This window comes from Amblyomma americanum, chromosome 1 (assembly GCF_052857255.1).
Source record: "Amblyomma americanum isolate KBUSLIRL-KWMA chromosome 1, ASM5285725v1, whole genome shotgun sequence".
NCBI lineage: Eukaryota > Metazoa > Arthropoda > Arachnida > Ixodida > Ixodidae > Amblyomma > Amblyomma americanum.
The window spans coordinates 9,293,703-9,317,326 of record NC_135497.1 but is presented as its reverse complement, the minus strand read 5'-3'; the positions used below and the strand labels follow the sequence as shown (position 1 = coordinate 9,317,326).

The 23,624-nt window shown below is 47.8% G+C and overlaps 1 protein-coding gene across 3 annotated transcripts; it reads left to right on the top strand.

Moving 5' to 3' along the window:
- The first annotated feature begins 8,919 nt into the window (after positions 1-8,919).
- Positions 8,920-14,340, top strand: LOC144109835 (uncharacterized). 3 transcript variants are annotated; one of them, XR_013309635.1, is made up of 4 exons: positions 8,920-9,313; positions 10,454-10,511; positions 11,392-11,542; positions 13,399-14,340. XR_013309635.1 is itself a non-coding variant. In XM_077642623.1 (4 exons), the coding sequence occupies exons 2-4, from the start codon at positions 10,409-10,411 to the stop codon at positions 13,547-13,549; spliced, it is 405 nt and encodes a 134-aa protein (XP_077498749.1). In that variant the 5' UTR covers positions 8,920-9,313; positions 9,818-10,408; the 3' UTR covers positions 13,550-14,340. The 3 variants fall into 3 exon arrangements, 2 of the variants coding, with proteins under 2 accessions (XP_077498749.1, XP_077498743.1); XM_077642623.1 differs by having other exon boundaries at positions 9,818-10,511; XM_077642617.1 differs by having other exon boundaries at positions 8,920-10,511.
- Positions 14,341-23,624: the final 9,284 nt, after the last annotated feature.

Here is a 23,624-nt window from a genome sequence, read left to right as displayed (position 1 = left end):
AATAAAACACGCTTATGCTGGCAAAGCACTTTCTACAAAGTTAGCGCGCCGAAGGGGCGGGTTCCCGCGGTCACCTCTGTGCCACAGATATATAAACAAAACACGCTTATGCCGGCAAAGCACTTTCTACAAAGTTAGCGCGCAGAAGGGGCGAGTTCCCACGGAAACCTCTGTGCCATATAAATAAAACACGCTTATGCTGGCAAAGCACTTTCTACAAAGTTAGCGCGCAGAAGGGGCGGGTTCCCGCGGTCACCTCTGTGCCACAGATATATAAACAACACACGCTTATGCTGGCAAAGCACTTTCTACAAAGTTAGCGCGCAGAAGGGGCGGGTTCCCGCGTTCACCTCTGTGCCACTGATATATAAAAAAACACGCTTATGCTGGCAAAGCACTTCCTACAAAGTTAGCGCGCAGAAGGGGCGGGTTCCCACGGAAACCTCTGTGCCATATAAATAAAACACACTTATGCTGGCAAAGCACTTCCTACAAAGTTAGCGCGCAGAAGGGGCGGGTTCCCACGGAAACCTCTGTGCCATATAAATAAAACGCGCTTATGCTGGCAAAGCACTTTCTACAAAGTTAGCGCGCAGAAGGGGCGGGTTCCCACGGAAACCTCTGTGCCATATAAATAAAACACGCTTATGCTGGCAAAGCACTTTCTACAAAGTTAGCGCGCAGAAGGGGCGGGTTCCCGCGGTCACCTCTGTGCCACAGATATATAAACAACACACGCTTATGCTAGCAAAGCACTTTCTACAAAGTTAGCGCGCCGAAGGGGCGGGTTCCCGCGGTCACCTCTGTGCCACAGATATATAAACAACACACGCTTATGCTGTCAAAGCACTTTCTACAATGTTAGTGCGCAGAAGGGGCGAGTTCCCACGGAAACCTCTGTGCCATATAAATAAAACACGCTTATGCTGGCAAAGCACTTTCTACAAAGTTAGTGCGCAGAAGGGCCGGGTTCCCGCAGTCACCTCTGTGCCACAGATATATTTATAAATAAAACACGCATATGCTGGCAAAGCACGTTCTACAAAGTTAGCGCGCAGAAGGGGCGGGTTTCCGCGGTCACCTCTGTGCCACAGATATATAAACAAAACACGCTTATGCTGGCAAAGCACTTTCTACAAAGTTAGCGCGCAGAAGGGGCGAGTTCCCACGGAAACCTCGGTGCCATATAAATAAAACACGCTTATGCTGGCAAAGCACTTTCTACAAAGTTAGCGCGCAGAAGGGGCGGGTTCCCGCGGTCACCTCTGTGCCACTGATATATATAAAAAAACACGCTTATGCTGGCAAAGCACTTTCTACAAAGTTAGTGCGCAGAAGAGGCGAGTTCCCACGGAAACCTCTGTGCCATATAAATAAAACACGCTTATGCTGGCAAAGCACTTTCTACAAAGTTAGCGCGCAGAAGGGGCGGGTTCCCGCGGTCACCTCTGTGCCACAGATATATAAACAACACACGCTTATGCTGGCAAAGCACTTTCTACAATGTTAGTGCGCAGATGGGGCGAGTTCCCACGGAAACCTCTGTGCCATATAAATAAAACACGCTTATGCTGGCAAAGCACTTTCTACAAAGTTAGCGCGCAGAAGGGGCGGGTTCCCGCAGTCACCTCTGTGCCACAGATATATTTATAAATAAAACACGCTTATGCTGGCAAAGCACTTTCTACAAAGTTAGCGCGCAGAAGGGGCGGGTTTCCGCGGTCACCTCTGTGCCAAAGATATATAAACAAAACACGCTTATGCTGGCAAAGCACTTTTTACAAAGTTAGCGCGCAGAAGGGGCGAGTTCCCACGGAAACCTCTGTGCCATATAAATAAAACACGCTTATGCTGGCAAAGCACTTTCTACAAAGTTAGCGCGCAGAAGGGGCGGGTTCCCGCGGTCACCTCTGTTCCACAGATATATAAACAAAACACGCTTATGCTGGCAAAGCACTTTCTACAAAGTTAGTGCGCAGAAGGGGCGGGTTCCCACGGAAACCTCTGTGCCATATAAATAAAACGCGCTTATGCTAGCAAAGCACTTTCTACAAAGTTAGTGCGCAGAAGGGGCGAGTTCCCACGGAAACCTCTGTGCCATATAAATAAAACACGCTTATGCTGGCAAAGCACTTTCTACAAAGTTAGCGCGCAGAAGGGGCGGGTTCCCGCGGTCACCTCTGTGCCACAGATATATTTATAAATAAAACACGCTTATGCTGGCAAAGCACTTTCTACAAAGTTAGCGCGCAGAAGGGGCGGGTTCCCGCGGTCACCTCTGTGCCACAGATATATAAACAAAACACGCTTATGCTGGCAAAGCACTTTCTACAAAGTTAGTGCGCAGAAGGGGCGAGTTCCCACGGAAACCTCTGTGCCATATAAATAAAACACGCTTATGCTGGCAAAGCACTTTCTACAAAGTTAGCGCGCAGAAGGGGCGGGTTCCCGCGGTCACCTCTGTGCCACAGATATATAAACAAAACACGCTTATGCCGGCAAAGCACTTTCTACAAAGTTAGCGCGCAGAAGGGGCGAGTTCCCACGGAAACCTCTGTGCCATATAAATAAAACACGCTTATGCTGGCAAAGCACTTTCTACAAAGTTAGCGCGCAGAAGGGGCGGGTTCCCGCGGTCACCTCTGTGCCACAGATATATAAACAACACACGCTTATGCTGGCAAAGCACTTTCTACAAAGTTAGCGCGCAGAAGGGGCGGGTTCCCGCGTTCACCTCTGTGCCACTGATATATAAAAAAACACGCTTATGCTGGCAAAGCACTTCCTACAAAGTTAGCGCGCAGAAGGGGCGGGTTCCCACGGAAACCTCTGTGCCATATAAATAAAACACACTTATGCTGGCAAAGCACTTCCTACAAAGTTAGCGCGCAGAAGGGGCGGGTTCCCACGGAAACCTCTGTGCCATATAAATAAAACGCGCTTATGCTGGCAAAGCACTTTCTACAAAGTTAGCGCGCAGAAGGGGCGGGTTCCCACGGAAACCTCTGTGCCATATAAATAAAACGCGCTTATGCTGGCAAAGCACTTTCTACAAAGTTAGCGCGCAGAAGGGGCGGGTTCCCACGGAAACCTCTGTGCCATATAAATAAAACACGCTTATGCTGGCAAAGCACTTTCTACAAAGTTAGCGCGCAGAAGGGGCGGGTTCCCGCGATCACCTCTGTGCCACAGATATATAAACAACACACGCTTATGCTAGCAAAGCACTTTCTACAAAGTTAGCGCGCCGAAGGGGCGGGTTCCCGCGGTCACCTCTGTGCCACAGATATATAAACAACACACGCTTATGCTGGCAAAGCACTTTCTACAATGTTAGTGCGCAGAAGGGGCGAGTTCCCACGGAAACCTCTGTGCCATATAAATAAAACACGCTTATGCTGGCAAAGCACTTTCTACAAAGTTAGCGCGCAGAAGGGGCGGGTTCCCGCAGTCACCTCTGTGCCACAGATATATTTATAAATAAAACACGCATATGCTGGCAAAGCACTTTCTACAAAGTTAGCGCGCAGAAGGGGCGGGTTTCCGCGGTCACCTCTGTGCCACAGATATATAAACAAAACACGCTTATGCTGGCAAAGCACTTTCTACAAAGTTAGCGCGCAGAAGGGGCGGGTTCCCGCGGTCACCTCTGTGCCACAGATATATACACAACACACGCTTATGCTAGCAAAGCACTTTCTACAAAGTTAGCGCGCCGAAGGGGCGGGTTCCCGCGGTCACCTCTGTGCCACAGATATATAAACAACACACGCTTATGCTGGCAAAGCACTTTCTACAATGTTAGTGCGCAGAAGGGGCGAGTTCCCACGGAAACCTCTGTGCCATATAAATAAAACACGCTTATGCTGGCAAAGCACTTTCTACAAAGTTAGCGCGCAGAAGGGGCGGGTTCCCGCAGTCACCTCTGTGCCACAGATATATTTATAAATAAAACACGCATATGCTGGCAAAGCACTTTCTACAAAGTTAGCGCGCAGAAGGGGCGGGTTTCCGCGGTCACCTCTGTGCCACAGATATATAAACAAAACACGCTTATGCTGGCAAAGCACTTTCTACAAAGTTAGCGCGCAGAAGGGGCGAGTTCCCACGGAAACCTCGGTGCCATATAAATAAAACACGCTTATGCTGGCAAAGCACTTTCTACAAAGTTAGCGCGCAGAAGGGGCGGGTTCCCGCGGTCACCTCTGTGCCACTGATATATAAACAACACACGCTTATGCTGGCAAAGCACTTTCTACAATGTTAGTGCGCAGATGGGGCGAGTTCCCACGGAAACCTCTGTGCCATATAAATAAAACACGCTTATGCTGGCAAAGCACTTTCTACAAAGTTAGCGCGCAGAAGGGGCGGGTTCCCGCAGTCACCTCTGTGCCACAGATATATTTATAAATAAAACACGCTTATGCTGGCAAAGCACTTTCTTCAAAGTTAGCGCGCAGAAGGGGCGGGTTTCCGCGGTCACCTCTGTGCCAAAGATATATAAACAAAACACGCTTATGCTGGCAAAGCACTTTTTACAAAGTTAGCGCGCAGAAGGGGCGAGTTCCCACGGAAACCTCTGTGCCATATAAATAAAACACGCTTATGCTGGCAAAGCACTTTCTACAAAGTTAGCGCGCAGAAGGGGCGGGTTCCCGCGGTCACCTCTGTGCCACAGATATATTTATAAATAAAACACGCTTATGCTGGCAAAGCACTTTCTACAAAGTTAGCGCGCAGAAGGGGCGGGTTCCCGCGGTCACCTCTGTGCCACAGATATATAAACAAAACACGCTTATGCTGGCAAAGCACTTTCTACAAAGTTAGTGCGCAGAAGGGGCGAGTTCCCACGGAAACCTCTGTGCCATATAAATAAAACACGCTTATGCTGGCAAAGCACTTTCTACAAAGTTAGCGCGCAGAAGGGGCGGGTTCCCGCGGTCACCTCTGTGCCACAGATATATAAACAAAACACGCTTATGCCGGCAAAGCACTTTCTACAAAGTTAGCGCGCAGAAGGGGCGAGTTCCCACGGAAACCTCTGTGCCATATAAATAAAACACGCTTATGCTGGCAAAGCACTTTCTACAAAGTTAGCGCGCAGAAGGGGCGGGTTCCCGCGGTCACCTCTGTGCCACAGATATATAAACAACACACGCTTATGCTGGCAAAGCACTTTCTACAAAGTTAGCGCGCAGAAGGGGCGGGTTCCCGCGTTCACCTCTGTGCCACTGATATATAAAAAAACACGCTTATGCTGGCAAAGCACTTCCTACAAAGTTAGCGCGCAGAAGGGGCGGGTTCCCACGGAAACCTCTGTGCCATATAAATAAAACACACTTATGCTGGCAAAGCACTTCCTACAAAGTTAGCGCGCAGAAGGGGCGGGTTCCCACGGAAACCTCTGTGCCATATAAATAAAACGCGCTTATGCTGGCAAAGCACTTTCTACAAAGTTAGCGCGCAGAAGGGGCGGGTTCCCACGGAAACCTCTGTGCCATATAAATAAAACACGCTTATGCTGGCAAAGCACTTTCTACAAAGTTAGCGCGCAGAAGGGGCGGGTTCCCGCGGTCACCTCTGTGCCACAGATATATAAACAACACACGCTTATGCTAGCAAAGCACTTTCTACAAAGTTAGCGCGCCGAAGGGGCGGGTTCCCGCGGTCACCTCTGTGCCACAGATATATAAACAACACACGCTTATGCTGTCAAAGCACTTTCTACAATGTTAGTGCGCAGAAGGGGCGAGTTCCCACGGAAACCTCTGTGCCATATAAATAAAACACGCTTATGCTGGCAAAGCACTTTCTACAAAGTTAGCGCGCAGAAGGGGCGGGTTCCCGCAGTCACCTCTGTGCCACAGATATATTTATAAATAAAACACGCATATGCTGGCAAAGCACGTTCTACAAAGTTAGCGCGCAGAAGGGGCGGGTTTCCGCGGTCACCTCTGTGCCACAGATATATAAACAAAACACGCTTATGCTGGCAAAGCACTTTCTACAAAGTTAGCGCGCAGAAGGGGCGAGTTCCCACGGAAACCTCGGTGCCATATAAATAAAACACGCTTATGCTGGCAAAGCACTTTCTACAAAGTTAGCGCGCAGAAGGGGCGGGTTCCCGCGGTCACCTCTGTGCCACTGATATATATAAAAAAACACGCTTATGCTGGCAAAGCACTTTCTACAAAGTTAGTGCGCAGAAGAGGCGAGTTCCCACGGAAACCTCTGTGCCATATAAATAAAACACGCTTATGCTGGCAAAGCACTTTCTACAAAGTTAGCGCGCAGAAGGGGCGGGTTCCCGCGGTCACCTCTGTGCCACAGATATATAAACAACACACGCTTATGCTGGCAAAGCACTTTCTACAATGTTAGTGCGCAGATGGGGCGAGTTCCCACGGAAACCTCTGTGCCATATAAATAAAACACGCTTATGCTGGCAAAGCACTTTCTACAAAGTTAGCGCGCAGAAGGGGCGGGTTCCCGCAGTCACCTCTGTGCCACAGATATATTTATAAATAAAACACGCTTATGCTGGCAAAGCACTTTCTACAAAGTTAGCGCGCAGAAGGGGCGGGTTTCCGCGGTCACCTCTGTGCCAAAGATATATAAACAAAACACGCTTATGCTGGCAAAGCACTTTTTACAAAGTTAGCGCGCAGAAGGGGCGAGTTCCCACGGAAACCTCTGTGCCATATAAATAAAACACGCTTATGCTGGCAAAGCACTTTCTACAAAGTTAGCGCGCAGAAGGGGCGGGTTCCCGCGGTCACCTCTGTTCCACAGATATATAAACAAAACACGCTTATGCTGGCAAAGCACTTTCTACAAAGTTAGTGCGCAGAAGGGGCGGGTTCCCACGGAAACCTCTGTGCCATATAAATAAAACGCGCTTATGCTAGCAAAGCACTTTCTACAAAGTTAGTGCGCAGAAGGGGCGAGTTCCCACGGAAACCTCTGTGCCATATAAATAAAACACGCTTATGCTGGCAAAGCACTTTCTACAAAGTTAGCGCGCAGAAGGGGCGGGTTCCCGCGGTCACCTCTGTGCCACAGATATATTTATAAATAAAACACGCTTATGCTGGCAAAGCACTTTCTACAAAGTTAGCGCGCAGAAGGGGCGGGTTCCCGCGGTCACCTCTGTGCCACAGATATATAAACAAAACACGCTTATGCTGGCAAAGCACTTTCTACAAAGTTAGTGCGCAGAAGGGGCGAGTTCCCACGGAAACCTCTGTGCCATATAAATAAAACACGCTTATGCTGGCAAAGCACTTTCTACAAAGTTAGCGCGCAGAAGGGGCGGGTTCCCGCGGTCACCTCTGTGCCACAGATATATAAACAAAACACGCTTATGCCGGCAAAGCACTTTCTACAAAGTTAGCGCGCAGAAGGGGCGAGTTCCCACGGAAACCTCTGTGCCATATAAATAAAACACGCTTATGCTGGCAAAGCACTTTCTACAAAGTTAGCGCGCAGAAGGGGCGGGTTCCCGCGGTCACCTCTGTGCCACAGATATATAAACAACACACGCTTATGCTGGCAAAGCACTTTCTACAAAGTTAGCGCGCAGAAGGGGCGGGTTCCCGCGTTCACCTCTGTGCCACTGATATATAAAAAAACACGCTTATGCTGGCAAAGCACTTCCTACAAAGTTAGCGCGCAGAAGGGGCGGGTTCCCACGGAAACCTCTGTGCCATATAAATAAAACACACTTATGCTGGCAAAGCACTTCCTACAAAGTTAGCGCGCAGAAGGGGCGGGTTCCCACGGAAACCTCTGTGCCATATAAATAAAACGCGCTTATGCTGGCAAAGCACTTTCTACAAAGTTAGCGCGCAGAAGGGGCGGGTTCCCACGGAAACCTCTGTGCCATATAAATAAAACGCGCTTATGCTGGCAAAGCACTTTCTACAAAGTTAGCGCGCAGAAGGGGCGGGTTCCCACGGAAACCTCTGTGCCATATAAATAAAACACGCTTATGCTGGCAAAGCACTTTCTACAAAGTTAGCGCGCAGAAGGGGCGGGTTCCCGCGGTCACCTCTGTGCCACAGATATATAAACAACACACGCTTATGCTAGCAAAGCACTTTCTACAAAGTTAGCGCGCCGAAGGGGCGGGTTCCCGCGGTCACCTCTGTGCCACAGATATATAAACAACACACGCTTATGCTGGCAAAGCACTTTCTACAATGTTAGTGCGCAGAAGGGGCGAGTTCCCACGGAAACCTCTGTGCCATATAAATAAAACACGCTTATGCTGGCAAAGCACTTTCTACAAAGTTAGCGCGCAGAAGGGGCGGGTTCCCGCAGTCACCTCTGTGCCACAGATATATTTATAAATAAAACACGCATATGCTGGCAAAGCACTTTCTACAAAGTTAGCGCGCAGAAGGGGCGGGTTTCCGCGGTCACCTCTGTGCCACAGATATATAAACAAAACACGCTTATGCTGGCAAAGCACTTTCTACAAAGTTAGCGCGCAGAAGGGGCGAGTTCCCACGGAAACCTCGGTGCCATATAAATAAAACACGCTTATGCTGGCAAAGCACTTTCTACAAAGTTAGCGCGCAGAAGGGGCGGGTTCCCGCGGTCACCTCTGTGCCACTGATATATATAAAAAAACACGCTTATGCTGGCAAAGCACTTTCTACAAAGTTAGTGCGCAGAAGAGGCGAGTTCCCACGGAAACCTCTGTGCCATATAAATAAAACACGCTTATGCTGGCAAAGTACTTTCTACAAATTTAGCGTGCAGAAGGGGCGGGTTCCCGCGGTCACCTCTGTTCCACAGATATATAAACAAAGCACGCTTATGCTGGCAAAGCACTTTCTACAAAGTTAGTGCGCAGAAGGGGCGAGTTCCCACGGAAACCTCTGTGCCATATAAATAAAACACGCTTATGCTCACTGTAAAAACAAACCGTCATTTTGACGGCCACTTTTTTATCTATTTTGACGAGCCGCCGGCGTCAAACGGGAAAGACGGAGACTTCGCCGTGAACGAGCGGGCGAGGAGAAAGAGACGGAGAGCGCAACACAAAACGAGAAACTCTATTGGCTGGCGCGTAGGGGTACGTCATGTGAGACGTCGCTCAACGCGCGCTTCCGGCCCCCGCTGTCAAGGAAGGAGTCCGGTTGTCGTGGTTCCCTCTCGCTTTTCTTTGTGCGCGCTGCTTCTGCCCGGGTGTGCGTTCGGCATTTTGCGCCATTTTGCCTTTTTGTGTGCGACGCGTTGGAAGGCCGCGAAGACGCAATCAAGGAACGTATGGGCTGCAGCCGAAAATCAACTGCAGCGGGTAGAGGTAAGTGTTCTGCTTATATGCTTCGTTCGTGCAGTACGCGTTCTGTGCGGCACATAGCTACGAGGAGCACGCTAGTTCTCACGCGTAATGTATACACGCACCGATGGCCGTGGGCCCGAGATTGCCGTTCATAGACGTGCTTCTACGTAAAGCGTGAATCGCGGCCTCATGGTTCAGCCACGTGCAGCGATTTTCAGGGGCTGCGTGCGCCCACGTGTAAAAAAAAAACTTCCTGTGAGGAACACTGAAGCGTACGAAGAGCATTGGCGCACGTTAATTGAAGAAAGTCGAAGAAAGTCGTTTATAGTATCTCTATCATGCGGGCACATACAATCGCGATCGAGCCTGACTTTCGGTTACGATTACTGCTACGCGGGCCAAGGATCGAAATCGAGTTGGTCGAGCTCTAGCGCGCCATGCGCCTCTGTTTAAATGCAGAACACCTTATGAATGGGCTTAATGGGCAGTAAAAATAGTCGTAAAAACCATTTTTTACATTTTCAGTTGTAATTCAGGCCAAGACATGTGCTATGACTACCATGCTGGCCATCTGCAGCTCCCTTGAATTCATGGTGTCGGCACTACTGTAGTAGGTTCGTAAAAGTATTCGTCAATAAAAAGCAGACTACTTTTCGTGCACTGATCAGCTTTTTTCTGTTTTATTTCTTACGCTCTCTCTTTTTTGTTGTTCCTCGCTTCCTGGCACACCGAGCCCCATACGTTGGTGTCCGGTGGCGATGGGGCAGCTCAGTGTTTAGTTCGTGTACTGATAGTGTGCAGTTTCATTCTTGTATAGCATTAAGATATGGGCCTAATTATTTCAGCAATAGTTATTTCCAAATAAATTCTATTCATTTTTATAGCTTATTGCCTATAAGCCTCAAACAAGGGCCAAAAATGTCTTTCGACTGGCGTATCCATTAGCTGGGAATTATTGAATCAAGTAAATTTGTAGTCTTGTAATTTTATACCGCATTTTCATCCATTTCTGCTGAAATGATACTGTACCCGCGGTGTAGAAAGTGCCTTGATGACAGCAGGATCGTTGGAAGTATGGTTATGATTTATTATTGAGATGCATGTATCTGATCACTGATGTTTTCTCTGGAGTCTAATAACATGTGGCTTGTGAATTCCCAGCATGCAGCTGAAGGGGGGCTGGAAGGACTGCCAACAACTCCTCACCTTGCTGTGATTGGTATGTATTTGTCATTTATAGAACTTTGGCTCAAAACATGGCTTGTACAGTGTATTTTATTATTCTACGATGTAACCTGATTTTGTGTAACTTCACTCTACTTAGTAGGACATATTCAAAACTTAGGAATGAGGCTAGCCCTTGTTGAAAGGCTTAATTGCTGCTTCATCTTATGTATGTACAGTTTGTTTAATAATTAAACATGATAACAATGTGCAAGTTTGGCCAGTAGTTTTCCATTCTTATTAGAGTGTACAAAAAATTTGGAACTCAGTAGCAGTACTGTTGATAAGTGGGGAGGGTGGGGCAATCTCCGCACTATAAGGTGATATGCCAGAGTTCATCGAGACTAATGTGCGGCCTTTTGACTTGCCAAAAGCATGACGTTCTGCTAGAAAGCATGAACGAAGCTGAGCTTGGCTTTTCTCATCAATGTCATGGCAGGCTAGGTACAAAATGGAGGGCCTTTGAAAAGTTGCCTCGGTGCTTGCCCAAGTTTCGTTACCTCATCACTATTCCCCATTATTTAAAAAAAAACGAAGTATTCTGTCGACAAAGTTAATTCTTTTTTGTCGTGCAATATTTGTAAAGCTTTTTCCATAGACAAGTTCTATGTAGTATGTTTACATGAAGCAAGCGTCTTCAACAGATATAATTAGTGGCGTGTAAAGCACTGATAAGGTAGGGCATGTTGCATGTGTGTCTGTCTACTGCCAGGGTACCATAAGGCCTAGCAACAAGACCCAGTATGGCTCTTTACGAGTACATTTGAATTCGGCTTCTCTCAGTGTACACATCGAAGGCCATAGAGTTACTCGAATTATTAGATCACCCCTTTAGTGGGTAGCGTTTGCGTGTGACTAATTTTTTTTCCTTGCAGGATCAAGCATGGGGGACATAAAGAAGATCATCGTTGCAGTGGATTCTACAAGAAGTCTTGAGAAGGCCATGGGCCTCCTCCTTGGTGCCTTCTTTGTGTTCAACGTTGCGTACCCTCCCGACTGCCCCCTCACCATGGAGCTTTTGCAGAGGTAAATGAGTGAATGTGGATGATGCGTTTGATAAGCAATCGGAATCCAAGGCAATAGTGTGAGCAGCAGGCTTCTTTTTCCTGAGGAAAGGCACTCGCCCTCCTTAGCCAGTGCCTGCAAATGATCAGTTCTGCCCTGTTCCCCTGAAATTCTGATGTCGTCGCATACATTCCTCTCGTGCATTTCTTCGTTCTCTGGCACAGCACCGTGTTGCTTTTTTGGCACACCTGTATGGTGATTTGCCAGTCACAGGCGTCTTTAGAAAGTAGAATGGTAAGATTATTGACATAGTGCTGCTTTCCAGCAGTACATGCTAACAAGCCTTGCACATTGGCTAGCTCTGGCAATTGCGAGATGAAGGCCGGACTTTTAATTTTAAATTGCACCCAGTTCTGGTATTCTGACACTTGCAGAATTGCGGATTTGATCATTGTCATGTGATGAATGCACCAGGCTGGCAGTTTGCATTGCCTAAACTTGGTCACGTGTCCTGTGAGTGCATCTAGATAACACTTTTCAGTGTTTTGCTTATTTTTTTGGTTGGCTACTGCAAGAAAGGGGCTAGAACGAAGAACCAGATAGGACGGGCGACTGTCAATTATTGCTAAATGTAATGTGTGCAGCACTTTTATAAGTACCAACGTCAGGAAAAATAGGAGCGAGGATTAAGTGTAAATGCAGTTATTTTAAGTCGCTCTACTATGTATCGTGTCCACTGGCTAATGTCCTAGTGCAACATTACAGTGTGTCTGACTATGGGTTGCGTCCACACATGTGGCAAGTTGCCGGATGCCTCTCTGCACTTTTACAGGCCTCAGGTTCCCTTGTTACCATTGATGCAGTGCTCGCTGTAGCCTGTGTACAATCAGCCCCGAGAAAGTAGAGCTCTCTACCTCACCTTCTGGGCACTCAACAAACCTTTTGCAATGATGAATGTCAGATTTCATTTTGCATTGAAACGGGAGACGTGACACATAGGCAGGACAGCTTCACAGGTACTGTCACAACCATTACATGGCACTTTCCCCTTTCACCTGGTGATCTTTTAGGGGCTGGCAGGGTTATTAGCCCCTTTCAAAAAAAATTATGCTGTGATCCCATATTTGTCCAGAATTGCTCAGTACTTGAAATGGACAGGTGAAAGAGCCATCGTGAAGTCTGCTATGTTGGCACCTGAGAAGTTGGCCGCCCTTTGTGTCAACAGTTGCAGTGTAAAAGAAAAAAAATTAAGACATTCATCATCGTGACAGGTTTGTTGATTGCTCAGAAGATTTCAGGTGTGAAATTCCGCTTATTTGTGGCCAAGGGCACAGAAATTAGAATGAGCATTGTGCAAATGGTAAGATGATGAGGCATGATAATGAGGTTTTTAAATGTATGCATGGTTGCCACATGTGCAATTGCAGCCTATACCTGGACATCAGGGTGTTACATCAATACTGACCTATGTTTGCGGCTGATAGCTGAAAACACTGAAATGCAGCAAAATGCTCTTGCATAGTTATGGTTTCTAGACTCTGTGTATGGTTCCTGTACATGATGAGCACCTATTGTTACTAGAAATACTATACGGTGTGTATGTGCAATTGTGGGCTGTTTTTACGAGTTATAATAATGGTTACATTTAGGTACATCATCTATTGTTAGTGCATGTATATGTAGCTATTTAAGCGCACTACTAGTGTGCTCACATTTGTTGCTACCTGATTTTAATCTCGTCTTTCAATTTCGTAATACTGTGTGTTGCAGAAGGTAGTGCAGTTCACACATTCATGGCATTTCACGCGTGTAGGCAGAGTATGTGATTGGCACAGTTTATGGAGCATGGATTTATTCTATCCTCGTTTTGTTTCCAGGTACCTTGGGCAGAGCAACCCAACGAAAGGGCGTGGCAAAGGCAGGGCCTGCGGAATCGCACCAAAGTTGCTGAGCCTGCTGAATGCACTTCAATTTATGAATAAATGTGCAAGTAGAAATGTAAATTTGTTTTTGTTGCATGGTTTATGAGGTACTGCCCACTGCAAGTGACTTTCATGTGGTCAGGTTCACCACACTATATATTGACACAGAATTATGTTGAGACTTGTCGTGTTGGGCCATCATACTGACAACACAGTTGCATTTCATGTTGACAAGCCAAATTTTGGAATGGTTAAAAGCATAGTCATTTCGAAATTACAGCCTGCTATTACCTTGATGGCCAAATACTGTACTGACAGTTATAGATAATTTCAAATTTGTAAAAAGTCTTGAAGTCATAAAAACAGTTTTAAAATTCACAGCTTGCCATCGCAGACAATCAGTGGTATAATTACAGTTTGGCTATATTTTCAAATCGATAAAAATGACATCGAAGTCAGGAAAAAACATTGTCATTTAGAAATGACATCTTGCTGTAACTGCTACGGTCAAATGCTATCAAATTGACAGTTTGACTGTATTTCACATTGACAAGAAAAACATCAAAATGATGGAAAAACTGTCATTTAGAAATGATGTTCTGCTGTCACTTTGATGGTCAAATGTCATCAAATTGACGGTTCAGTTGTATTTCAGATTGACAAGAAAGACGTCAAAATGATGGAAAAACTGTCATTTAGAAATGATGTTCTGCCGTCATTTTGATGGTCAAATGTAATCAAATTGACGGTTCAGTTGTATTTCAGATTGACAAGAAAAACATCAAAATGATGAAAAAGCACCGTCATTTTAAAATGACGGGGTGCCATCATTTTAACGGTCAAATGCTTGGAAATAGAGCTGCCAAGGTATTTCCCGTCATTTTGACGGATTTTTTTTTACAGTGCTGGCAAAGCACTTTCTACAAAGTTAGCGCGCAGAAGGGGCGGGTTCCCGCGGTCACCTCTGTGCCACAGATATATAAACAACACACGCTTATGCTGGCAAAGCACTTTCTACAATGTTTGTGCGCAGATGGGGCGAGTTCCCACGGAAACCTCTGTGCCATATAAATAAAACACGCTTATGCTGGCAAAGCACTTTCTACAAAGTTAGCGCGCAGAAGGGGCGGGTTCCCGCAGTCACCTCTGTGCCACAGATATATTTATAAATAAAACACGCTTATGCTGGCAAAGCACTTTCTACAAAGTTAGCGCGCAGAAGGGGCGGGTTTCCGCGGTCACCTCTGTGCCACAGATATATAAACAAAACACGCTTATGCTGGCAAAGCACTTTTTACAAAGTTAGCGCGCAGAAGGGGCGAGTTCCCACGGAAACCTCTGTGCCATATAAATAAAACACGCTTATGCTGGCAAAGCACTTTCTACAAAGTTAGCGCGCAGAAGGGGCGGGTTCCCGCGGTCACCTCTGTTCCACAGATATATAAACAAAACACGCTTATGCTGGCAAAGCACTTTCTACAAAGTTAGTGCGCAGAAGGGGCGGGTTCCCACGGAAACCTCTGTGCCATATAAATAAAACGCGCTTATGCTAGCAAAGCACTTTCTACAAAGTTAGTGCGCAGAAGGGGCGAGTTCCCACGGAAACCTCTGTGCCATATAAATAAAACACGCTTATGCTGGCAAAGCACTTTCTACAAAGTTAGCGCGCAGAAGGGGCGGGTTCCCGCGGTCACCTCTGTGCCACAGATATATTTATAAATAAAACACGCTTATGCTGGCAAAGCACTTTCTACAAAGTTAGCGCGCAGAAGGGGCGGGTTCCCGCGGTCACCTCTGTTCCACAGATATATAAACAAAACACGCTTATGCTGGCAAAGCACTTTCTACAAAGTTAGTGCGCAGAAGGGGCGGGTTCCCACGGAAACCTCTGTGCCATATAAATAAAACGCGCTTATGCTAGCAAAGCACTTTCTACAAAGTTAGTGCGCAGAAGGGGCGAGTTCCCACGGAAACCTCTGTGCCATATAAATAAAACACGCTTATGCTGGCAAAGCACTTTCTACAAAGTTAGCGCGCAGAAGGGGCGGGTTCCCGCGGTCACCTCTGTGCCACAGATATATAAACAAAACACGCTTATGCCGGCAAAGCACTTTCTACAAAGTTAGCGCGCAGAAGGGGCGAGTTCCCACGGAAACCTCTGTGCCATATAAATAAAACACGCTTATGCTGGCAAAGCACTTTCTACAAAGTTAGCGCGCAGAAGGGGCGGGTTCCCGCGGTCACCTCTGTGCCACAGATATATAAACAACACACGCTTATGCTGGCAAAGCACTTTCTACAAAGTTAGCGCGCAGAAGGGGCGGGTTCCCGCGATCACCTCTGTGCCACTGATATATAAAAAAACACGCTTATGCTGGCAAAGCACTTCCTACAAAGTTAGCGCGCAGAAGGGGCGGGTTCCCACGGAAACCTCTGTGCCATATAAATAAAACACACTTATGCTGGCAAAGCACTTCCTACAAAGTTAGCGCGCAGAAGGGGCGGGTTCCCACGGAAACCTCTGTGCCATATAAATAAAACGCGCTTATGCTGGCAAAGCACTTTCTACAAAGTTAGCGCGCAGAAGTGGCGGGTTCCCACGGAAACCTCTGTGCCATATAAATAAAACACGCTTATGCTGGCAAAGCACTTTCTACAAAGTTAGCGCGCAGAAGGGGCGGGTTCCCGCGGTCACCTCTGTGCCACAGATATATAAACAAAACACGCTTATGCTGGCAAAGCACTTTCTACAAAGTTAGCGCGCAGAAGGGGCGGGTTCCCGCGGTCACCTCTGTGCCACAGATATATTTATAAATAAAACACGCTTATGCTGGCAAAGCACTTTCTACAAAGTTAGCGCGCAGAAGGGGCGGGTTCCCGCGGTCACCTCTGTGCCACAGATATATAAACAAAACACGCTGATGCTGGCAAAGCACTTTCTACAAAGGTAGTGCGCAGAAGGGGCGAGTTCCCACGGAAGCCTCTGTGCCATATAAATAGAACACGCTTATGCTGGCAAAGCACTTTCTACAAAGTTAGCGCACAGAAGAGGCGGGTTCCCGCGGTCACCTCTGTGCCACAGATATATAAACAAAACACGCTTATGCTGGCAAAGCACTTTCTACAAAGTTAGCGCGCAGAAGGGGCGAGTTCCCACGGAAACCTCTGTGCCATATAAATAAAACACGCTTATGCTGGCAAAGCACTTTCTACAAAGTTAGCGCGCAGAAGGGGCGGGTTCCCGCGGTCACCTCTGTGCCACAGATATATAAACAACACACGCTTATGCTGGCAAAGCACTTTGTACAAAGTTAGCGCGCAGAAGGGGCGGGTTCCCGCGGTCACCTCTGTGCCACTGATATATAAAAAAAAACGCCCTTATGCTGGCAAAGCACTTCCTACAAAGTTAGCGCGCAAAAGGGGCGGGTTCCCACGGAAACCTCTGTGCCATATAAATACAACACACTTATGCTGGCAAAGCACTTCCTACAAAGTTAGCGCGCAGAAGGGGCGGGTTCCCACGGAAACCTCTGTGCCATATAAATAAAACGCGCTTATGCTGGCAAAGCACTTTCTACAAAGCTAGCGCGCAGAAGGGGCGGGTTCCCACGGAAACCTCTGTGCCATATAAATAAAACACGCTTATGCTGGCAAAGCACTTTCTACAAAGTTAGCGCGCAGAAGGGGCGGGTTCCCGCGGTCACCTCTGTGCCACAGATATATAAACAAAACACGCTTATGCCGGCAAAGCACTTTCTACAAAGTTAGCGCGCAGAAGGGGCGAGTTCCCACGGAAACCTCTGTGCCATATAAATAAAACACGCTTATGCTGGCAAAGCACTTTCTACAAAGTTAGCGCGCAGAAGGGGCGGGTTCCCGCAGTCACCTCTGTGCCACAGATATATTTATAAATAAAACACGCTTATGCTGGCAAAGCACTTTCTACAAAGTTAGCGCGCAGAAGGGGCGGGTTTCCGCGGTCACCTCTGTGCCACAGATATATAAACAAAACACGCTTATGCTGGCAAAGCACTTTTTACAAAGTTAGCGCGCAGAAGGGGCGAGTTCCCACGGAAACCTCTGTGCCATATAAATAAAACACGCTTATGCTGGCAAAGCACTTTCTACAAAGTTAGCGCGCAGAAGGGGCGGGTTCCCGCGGTCACCTCTGTTCCACAGATATATAAACAAAACACGCTTATGCTGGCAAAGCACTTTCTACAAAGTTAGTGCGCAGAAGGGGCGGGTTCCCACGGAAACCTCTGTGCCATATAAATAAAACGCGCTTATGCTAGCAAAGCACTTTCTACAAAGTTAGTGCGCAGAAGGGGCGAGTTCCCACGGAAACCTCTGTGCCACATAAATAAAACACGCTTATGCTGGCAAAGCACTTTCTACAAAGTTAGCGCGCAGAAGGGGCGGGTTCCCGCGGTCACCTCTGTGCCACAGATATATTTATAAATAAAACACGCTTATGCTGGCAAAGCACTTTCTACAAAGTTAGCGCGCAGAAGGGGCGGGTTCCCGCGGTCACCTCTGTGCCACAGATATATAAACAAAACACGCTTATGCTGGCAAAGCACTTTCTACAAAGTTAGTGCGCAGAAGGGGCGTGTTCCCACGGAAACCTCTGTGCCATATAAATAAAACACGCTTATGCTGGCAAAGCACTTTCTACAAAGTTAGCGCGCAGAAGGGGCGGGTTCCCGCGGTCACCTCTGTGCCACAGATATATAAACAAAACACGCTTATGCCGGCAAAGCACTTTCTACAAAGTTAGCGCGCAGAAGGGGCGAGTTTCCACGGAAACCTCTGTGCCATATAAATAAAACACGCTTATGCTGGCAAAGCACTTTCTACAAAGTTAGCGCGCAGAAGGGGCGGGTTCCCGCGATCACCTCTGTGCCACTGATATATAAAAAAACACGCTTATGCTGGCAAAGCACTTCCTACAAAGTTAGCGCGCAGAAGGGGCGGGTTCCCACGGAAACCTCTGTGCCATATAAATAAAACACACTTATGCTGGCAAAGCACTTCCTACAAAGTTAGCGCGCAGAAGGGGCGGGTGCCCACGGAAACCTCTGTGCCATATAAATAAAACGCGCTTATGCTGGCAAAGCACTTTCTACAAAGTTAGCGCGCAGAAGGGGCGGGTTCCCGCGATCACCTCTGTGCCACTGATATATAAAAAAACACGCTTATGCTGGCAAAGCACTTCCTACAAAGTTAGCGCGCAGAAGGGGCGGGTTCCCACGGAAACCTCTGTGCCATATAAATAAAACACACTTATGCTGGCAAAGCACTTCCTACAAAGTTAGCGCGCAGAAGGGGCGGGTGCCCACGGAAACCTCTGTGCCATATAAATAAAACGCGCTTATGCTGGCAAAGCACTTTCTACAAAGTTAGCGCGCAGAAGGGGCGGGTTCCCACGGAAACCTCTGTGCCATATAAATAAAACACGCTTATGCTGGCAAAGCACTTTCTACAAAGTTAGCGCGCAGAAGGGGCGGGTTCCCGCGGTCACCTCTGTGCCACAGATATATAAACAAAACACGCTTATGCTGGCAAAGCACTTTCTACAAAGTTAGCGCGCAGAAGGGGCGGGTTCCCGCGGTCACCTCTGTGCCACAGATATATTTATAAATAAAACACGCTTATGCTGGCAAAGCACTTTCTACAAAGTTAGCGCGCAGAAGGGGCGGGTTCCCGCGGTCACCTCTGTGCCACAGATATATAAACAAAACACGCTGATGCTGGCAAAGCACTTTCTACAAAGGTAGTGCGCAGAAGGGGCGAGTTCCCACGGAAGCCTCTGTGCCATATAAATAGAACACGCTTATGCTGGCAAAGCACTTTCTACAAAGTTAGCGCACAGAAGGGGCGGGTTCCCGCGGTCACCTCTGTGCCACAGATATATAAACAAAACACGCTTATGCTGGCAAAGCACTTTCTACAAAGTTAGCGCGCAGAAGGGGCGAGTTCCCACGGAAACCTCTGTGCCATATAAATAAAACACGCTTATGCTGGCAAAGCACTTTCTACAAAGTTAGCGCGCAGAAGGGGCGAGTTCCCGCGGTCACTTCTGTGCCACAGATATATAAACAACACACGCTTATGCTGGCAAAGCACTTTGTACAAAGTTAGCGCGCCGAAGGGGCGGGTTCCCGCGGTCACCTCTCTGCCACTGATATATAAAAAAAAACGCCCTTATGCTGGCAAAGCACTTCCTACAAAGTTAGCGCGCAAAAGGGGCGGGTTCCCACGGAAACCTCTGTGCCATATAAATACAACACACTTATGCTGGCAAAGCACTTCCTACAAAGTTAGCGCGCAGAAGGGGCGGGTTCCCACGGAAACCTCTGTGCCATATAAATAAAACGCTCTTATGCTGGCAAAGCACTTTCTACAAAGCTAGCGCGCAGAAGGGGCGGGTTCCCACGGAAACCTCTGTGCCATATAAATAAAACACGCTTATGCTGGCAAAGCACTTTCTACAAAGTTAGCGCGCAGAAGGGGCGGGTTCCCGCGGTCACCTCTGTGCCACAGATATATAAACAAAACACGCTTATGCTGGCAAAGCACTTTCTACAAAGTTAGCGCGCAGAAGGGGCGGGTTCCCACGGAAACCTCTGTGCCATATAAATAAAACACACTTATGCTGGCAAAGCACTTCCTACAAAGTTAGCGCGCAGAAGGGGCGGGTTCCCACGGAAACCTCTGTGCCATATAAATAAAACACGCTTATGCTGGCAAAGCACTTTCTACAAAGTTAGCGCGCAGAAGGGGAGGGTTCCCGCGGTCACCTCTGTGCCACAGATATATAAACAAAACACGCTTATGCTGGCAAAGCACTTTCTGCAAAGTTAGCGCGCAGAAGGGGCGGGTTCCCGCGGTCACCTCTGTGCCACAGATATATAAACAACACACGCTTATGCTGGCAAAGCACTTTCTACAAAGTTAGCGCGCAGAAGGGGCGGGTTCTCGCGGTCACCTCTGTGCCACTGATATATATAAAAAAACACGCTTATGCTGGCAAAGCACTTTCTACAAAGTTAGTGCGCAGAAGGGGCGAGTTCCCACGGAAACCTCTGTGCCATATAAATAAAACACGCTTATGCTGGCAAAGCACTTTCTACAAATTTAGCGCGCAGAAGGGGCGGGTTCGCGCGGTCACCTCTGTGCCACAGATATATAAACAACACACGCTTATGCTGGCAAAGCACTTTCTACAAAGTTAGTGCGCAGAAGGGGCGAGTTCCCACGGAAACCTCTGTGCCATATAAATAAAACACGCCTTTGCTGGCAAAGCACTTTCTACAAAGTTAGCGCGCAGAAGGGGCGGGTTCCCGCGGTCACCTCTGTGCCACAGATATATAAACAACACACGCTTATGCTGGCAAAGCACTTTCTACAAAGTTAGCGCACAGAAGGGGCGGGTTCCCGCGGTCACCTCTGTGCCACAGATATATAAACAACACACGCTTATGCTGGCAAAGCACTTTCTACAATGTTAGTGCGCAGAAGGGGCGAGTTCCCACGGAAACCTCTGTGCCATATAAATAAAACACGCTTATGCTGGCCAAGCACTTTCTACAAAGTTAGCGCGCAGAAGGGGCGGGTTCCCGCAGTCACCTCTGTGCCACAGATATATAAACAAAACACGCTTATGCTGGCAAAGCACTTTCTACAAAGGTAATGCGCAGAAGGGGCGAGTTCCCACGGAAGCCTCTGTGCCATATAAATAAAACACGCTTATGCTGGCAAAGCACTTTCTATAAAGTTAGCGCGCAGAAGGGGCGGGTTCCCGCGGTCACCTCTGTGCCACAGATATATAAACAAAACACGCTTATGCTGGCAAAGCACTTTCTACAAAGTTAGCGCGCAGAAGGGGCGAGTTCCCACGGAAACCTCTGTGCCATATAAATAAAACACGCTTATGCTGGCAAAGCACTTTCTACAAAGTTAGCGCGCAGAAGGGGCGGGTTCCCGCGGTCACCTCTGTGCCACAGATATATAAACAACACACGCTTATGCTGGCAAAGCACTTTGTACAAAGTTAGCGCGCAGAAGGGGCGGGTTCCCGCGGTCACCTCTGTGCCACTGATATATAAAAAAAACGCGCTTATGCTGGCAAAGCACTTCCTACAAAGTTAGCGCGCAAAAGGGGCGGGTTCCCACGGAAACCTCTGTGCCATATAAATAAAACACACTTATGCTGGCAAAGCACTTTCTACAAAGTTAACGCGCAGAAGGGGCGGGTTCCCGCGGTCACCTCTGTGCCATATAAATAAAACACGCTTATGCTGGCAAAGCACTTTCTACAAAGTTAGCGCGCAGAAGGGGTGGGTTCCCACGGAAACCTCTGTGCCATATAAATAAAACACACTTATGCTGGCAAAGCACTTTCTGCAAAGTTAGCGCGCAGAAGGGGCGGGTTCCCACGGAAACCTCTGTGCCATATAAATAAAACACGCTTATGCTGGCAAAGCACTTTCTACAAAGTTAGCGCGCAGAAGGGGCGGGTTCCCGCGGTCACCTCTGTGCCACAGATATATAAACAAAACACGCTTATGCTGGCAAAGCACTTTCTACAAAGTTAGTGCGCAGAAGTGGCGAGTTCCCACGGAAACCTCTGTGCTATATAAATAAAACACGCTTATGCTGGCAAAGCACTTTCTACAAATTTAGCGCGCAGAAGGGGCGGGTTCGCGCGGTCACCTCTGTGCCACAGATATATAAACAAAACACGATTATGCTGGCAAAGCACTTTCTACAAAGTTAGCGCGCAGAAGGGGCGAGTTCCCACGGAAACCTCTGTGCCATATAAATAAAACACGCTTATGCTGGCAAAGCACTTTCTACAAAGTTAGCGCGCAGAAGGGGCGGGTTCCCGCGGTCACCTCTGTTCCACAGATATATAAACAAAACACGCTTATGCTGGCAAAGCACTTTCTACAAAGTTAGTGCGCAGAAGGGGCGAGTTCCCACGGAAACCTCTGTGCCATATAAATAAAACACGCTTATGCTGGCAAAGCACTTTCTACAAAGTTAGCGCGCAGAAGGAGTGGGTTCCCGCGGTCACCTCTGTGCCACAGATATATAAACAACACACGCTTATGCTGGCAAAGCACTTTCTACAAAGTTAGCGCGCAGAAGGGGCGGGTTCCCGCGGTCACCTCTGTGCCACAGATATATAAACAACACACGCTTATGCTGGCAAAGCACTTTCTACAAAGTTAGTGCGCAGAAGGGGCGAGTTCCCGCGGAAACCTCTGTGCCATATAAATAAAACACGCTTATGCTGGCAAAGCACTTTCTACAAAGTTAGTGCGCAGAAGGGGCGAGTTCCCACGGAAACCTCTGTGCCATATAAATAAAACACGCTTATGCTGGCAAAGCACTTTCTACAAATTTAGCGCGCAGAAGGGACGGGTTCGCGCGGTCACCTCTGTGCCACAGATATATAAAGAAAACACGCTTATGCTGGCAAAGCACTTTCTACAAAGTTAGTGCGCAGAAGGGGCGAGTTCCCACGGAAACCTCTGTGCCATATAAATAAAACACGCCTTTGCTGGCAAAGCACTTTCTACAAAGTTAGCGCGCAGAAGGGGCGGGTTCCCGCGGTCACCTCTGTGCCACAGATATATAAACAACACACGCTTATGCTGGGAAAGCACTTTCTACAAAGTTAGCGCACAGAAGGGGCGGGTTCCCGCGGTCACCTCTGTGCCACAGATATATAAACAACACACGCTTATGCTGGCAAAGCACTTTCTACAATGTTAGTGCGCAGAAGGGGCGAGTTCCCACGGAAACCTCTGTGCCATATAAATAAAACACGCTTATGCTGGCAAAGCACTTTCTACAAAGTTAGCGCGCAGAAGGGGCGGGTTCCCGCAGTCACCTCTGTGCCACAGATATATTTATAAATAAAACACGCTTATGCTGGCCAAGCACTTTCTACAAAGTTAGCGCGCAGAAGGGGCGGGTTCCCGCGGTCACCTCTGTGCCACAGATATATAAACAAAACACGCTTATGCTGGCAAAGCACTTTCTACAAAGTTAGCGCGCAGAAGGGGCGAGTTCCCACGGAAACCTCTGTGCCATATAAATAAAACACGCTTATGCTGGCAAAGCACTTTCTACAAAGTTAGCGCGCAGAAGGGGCGGGTTCCCGCGGT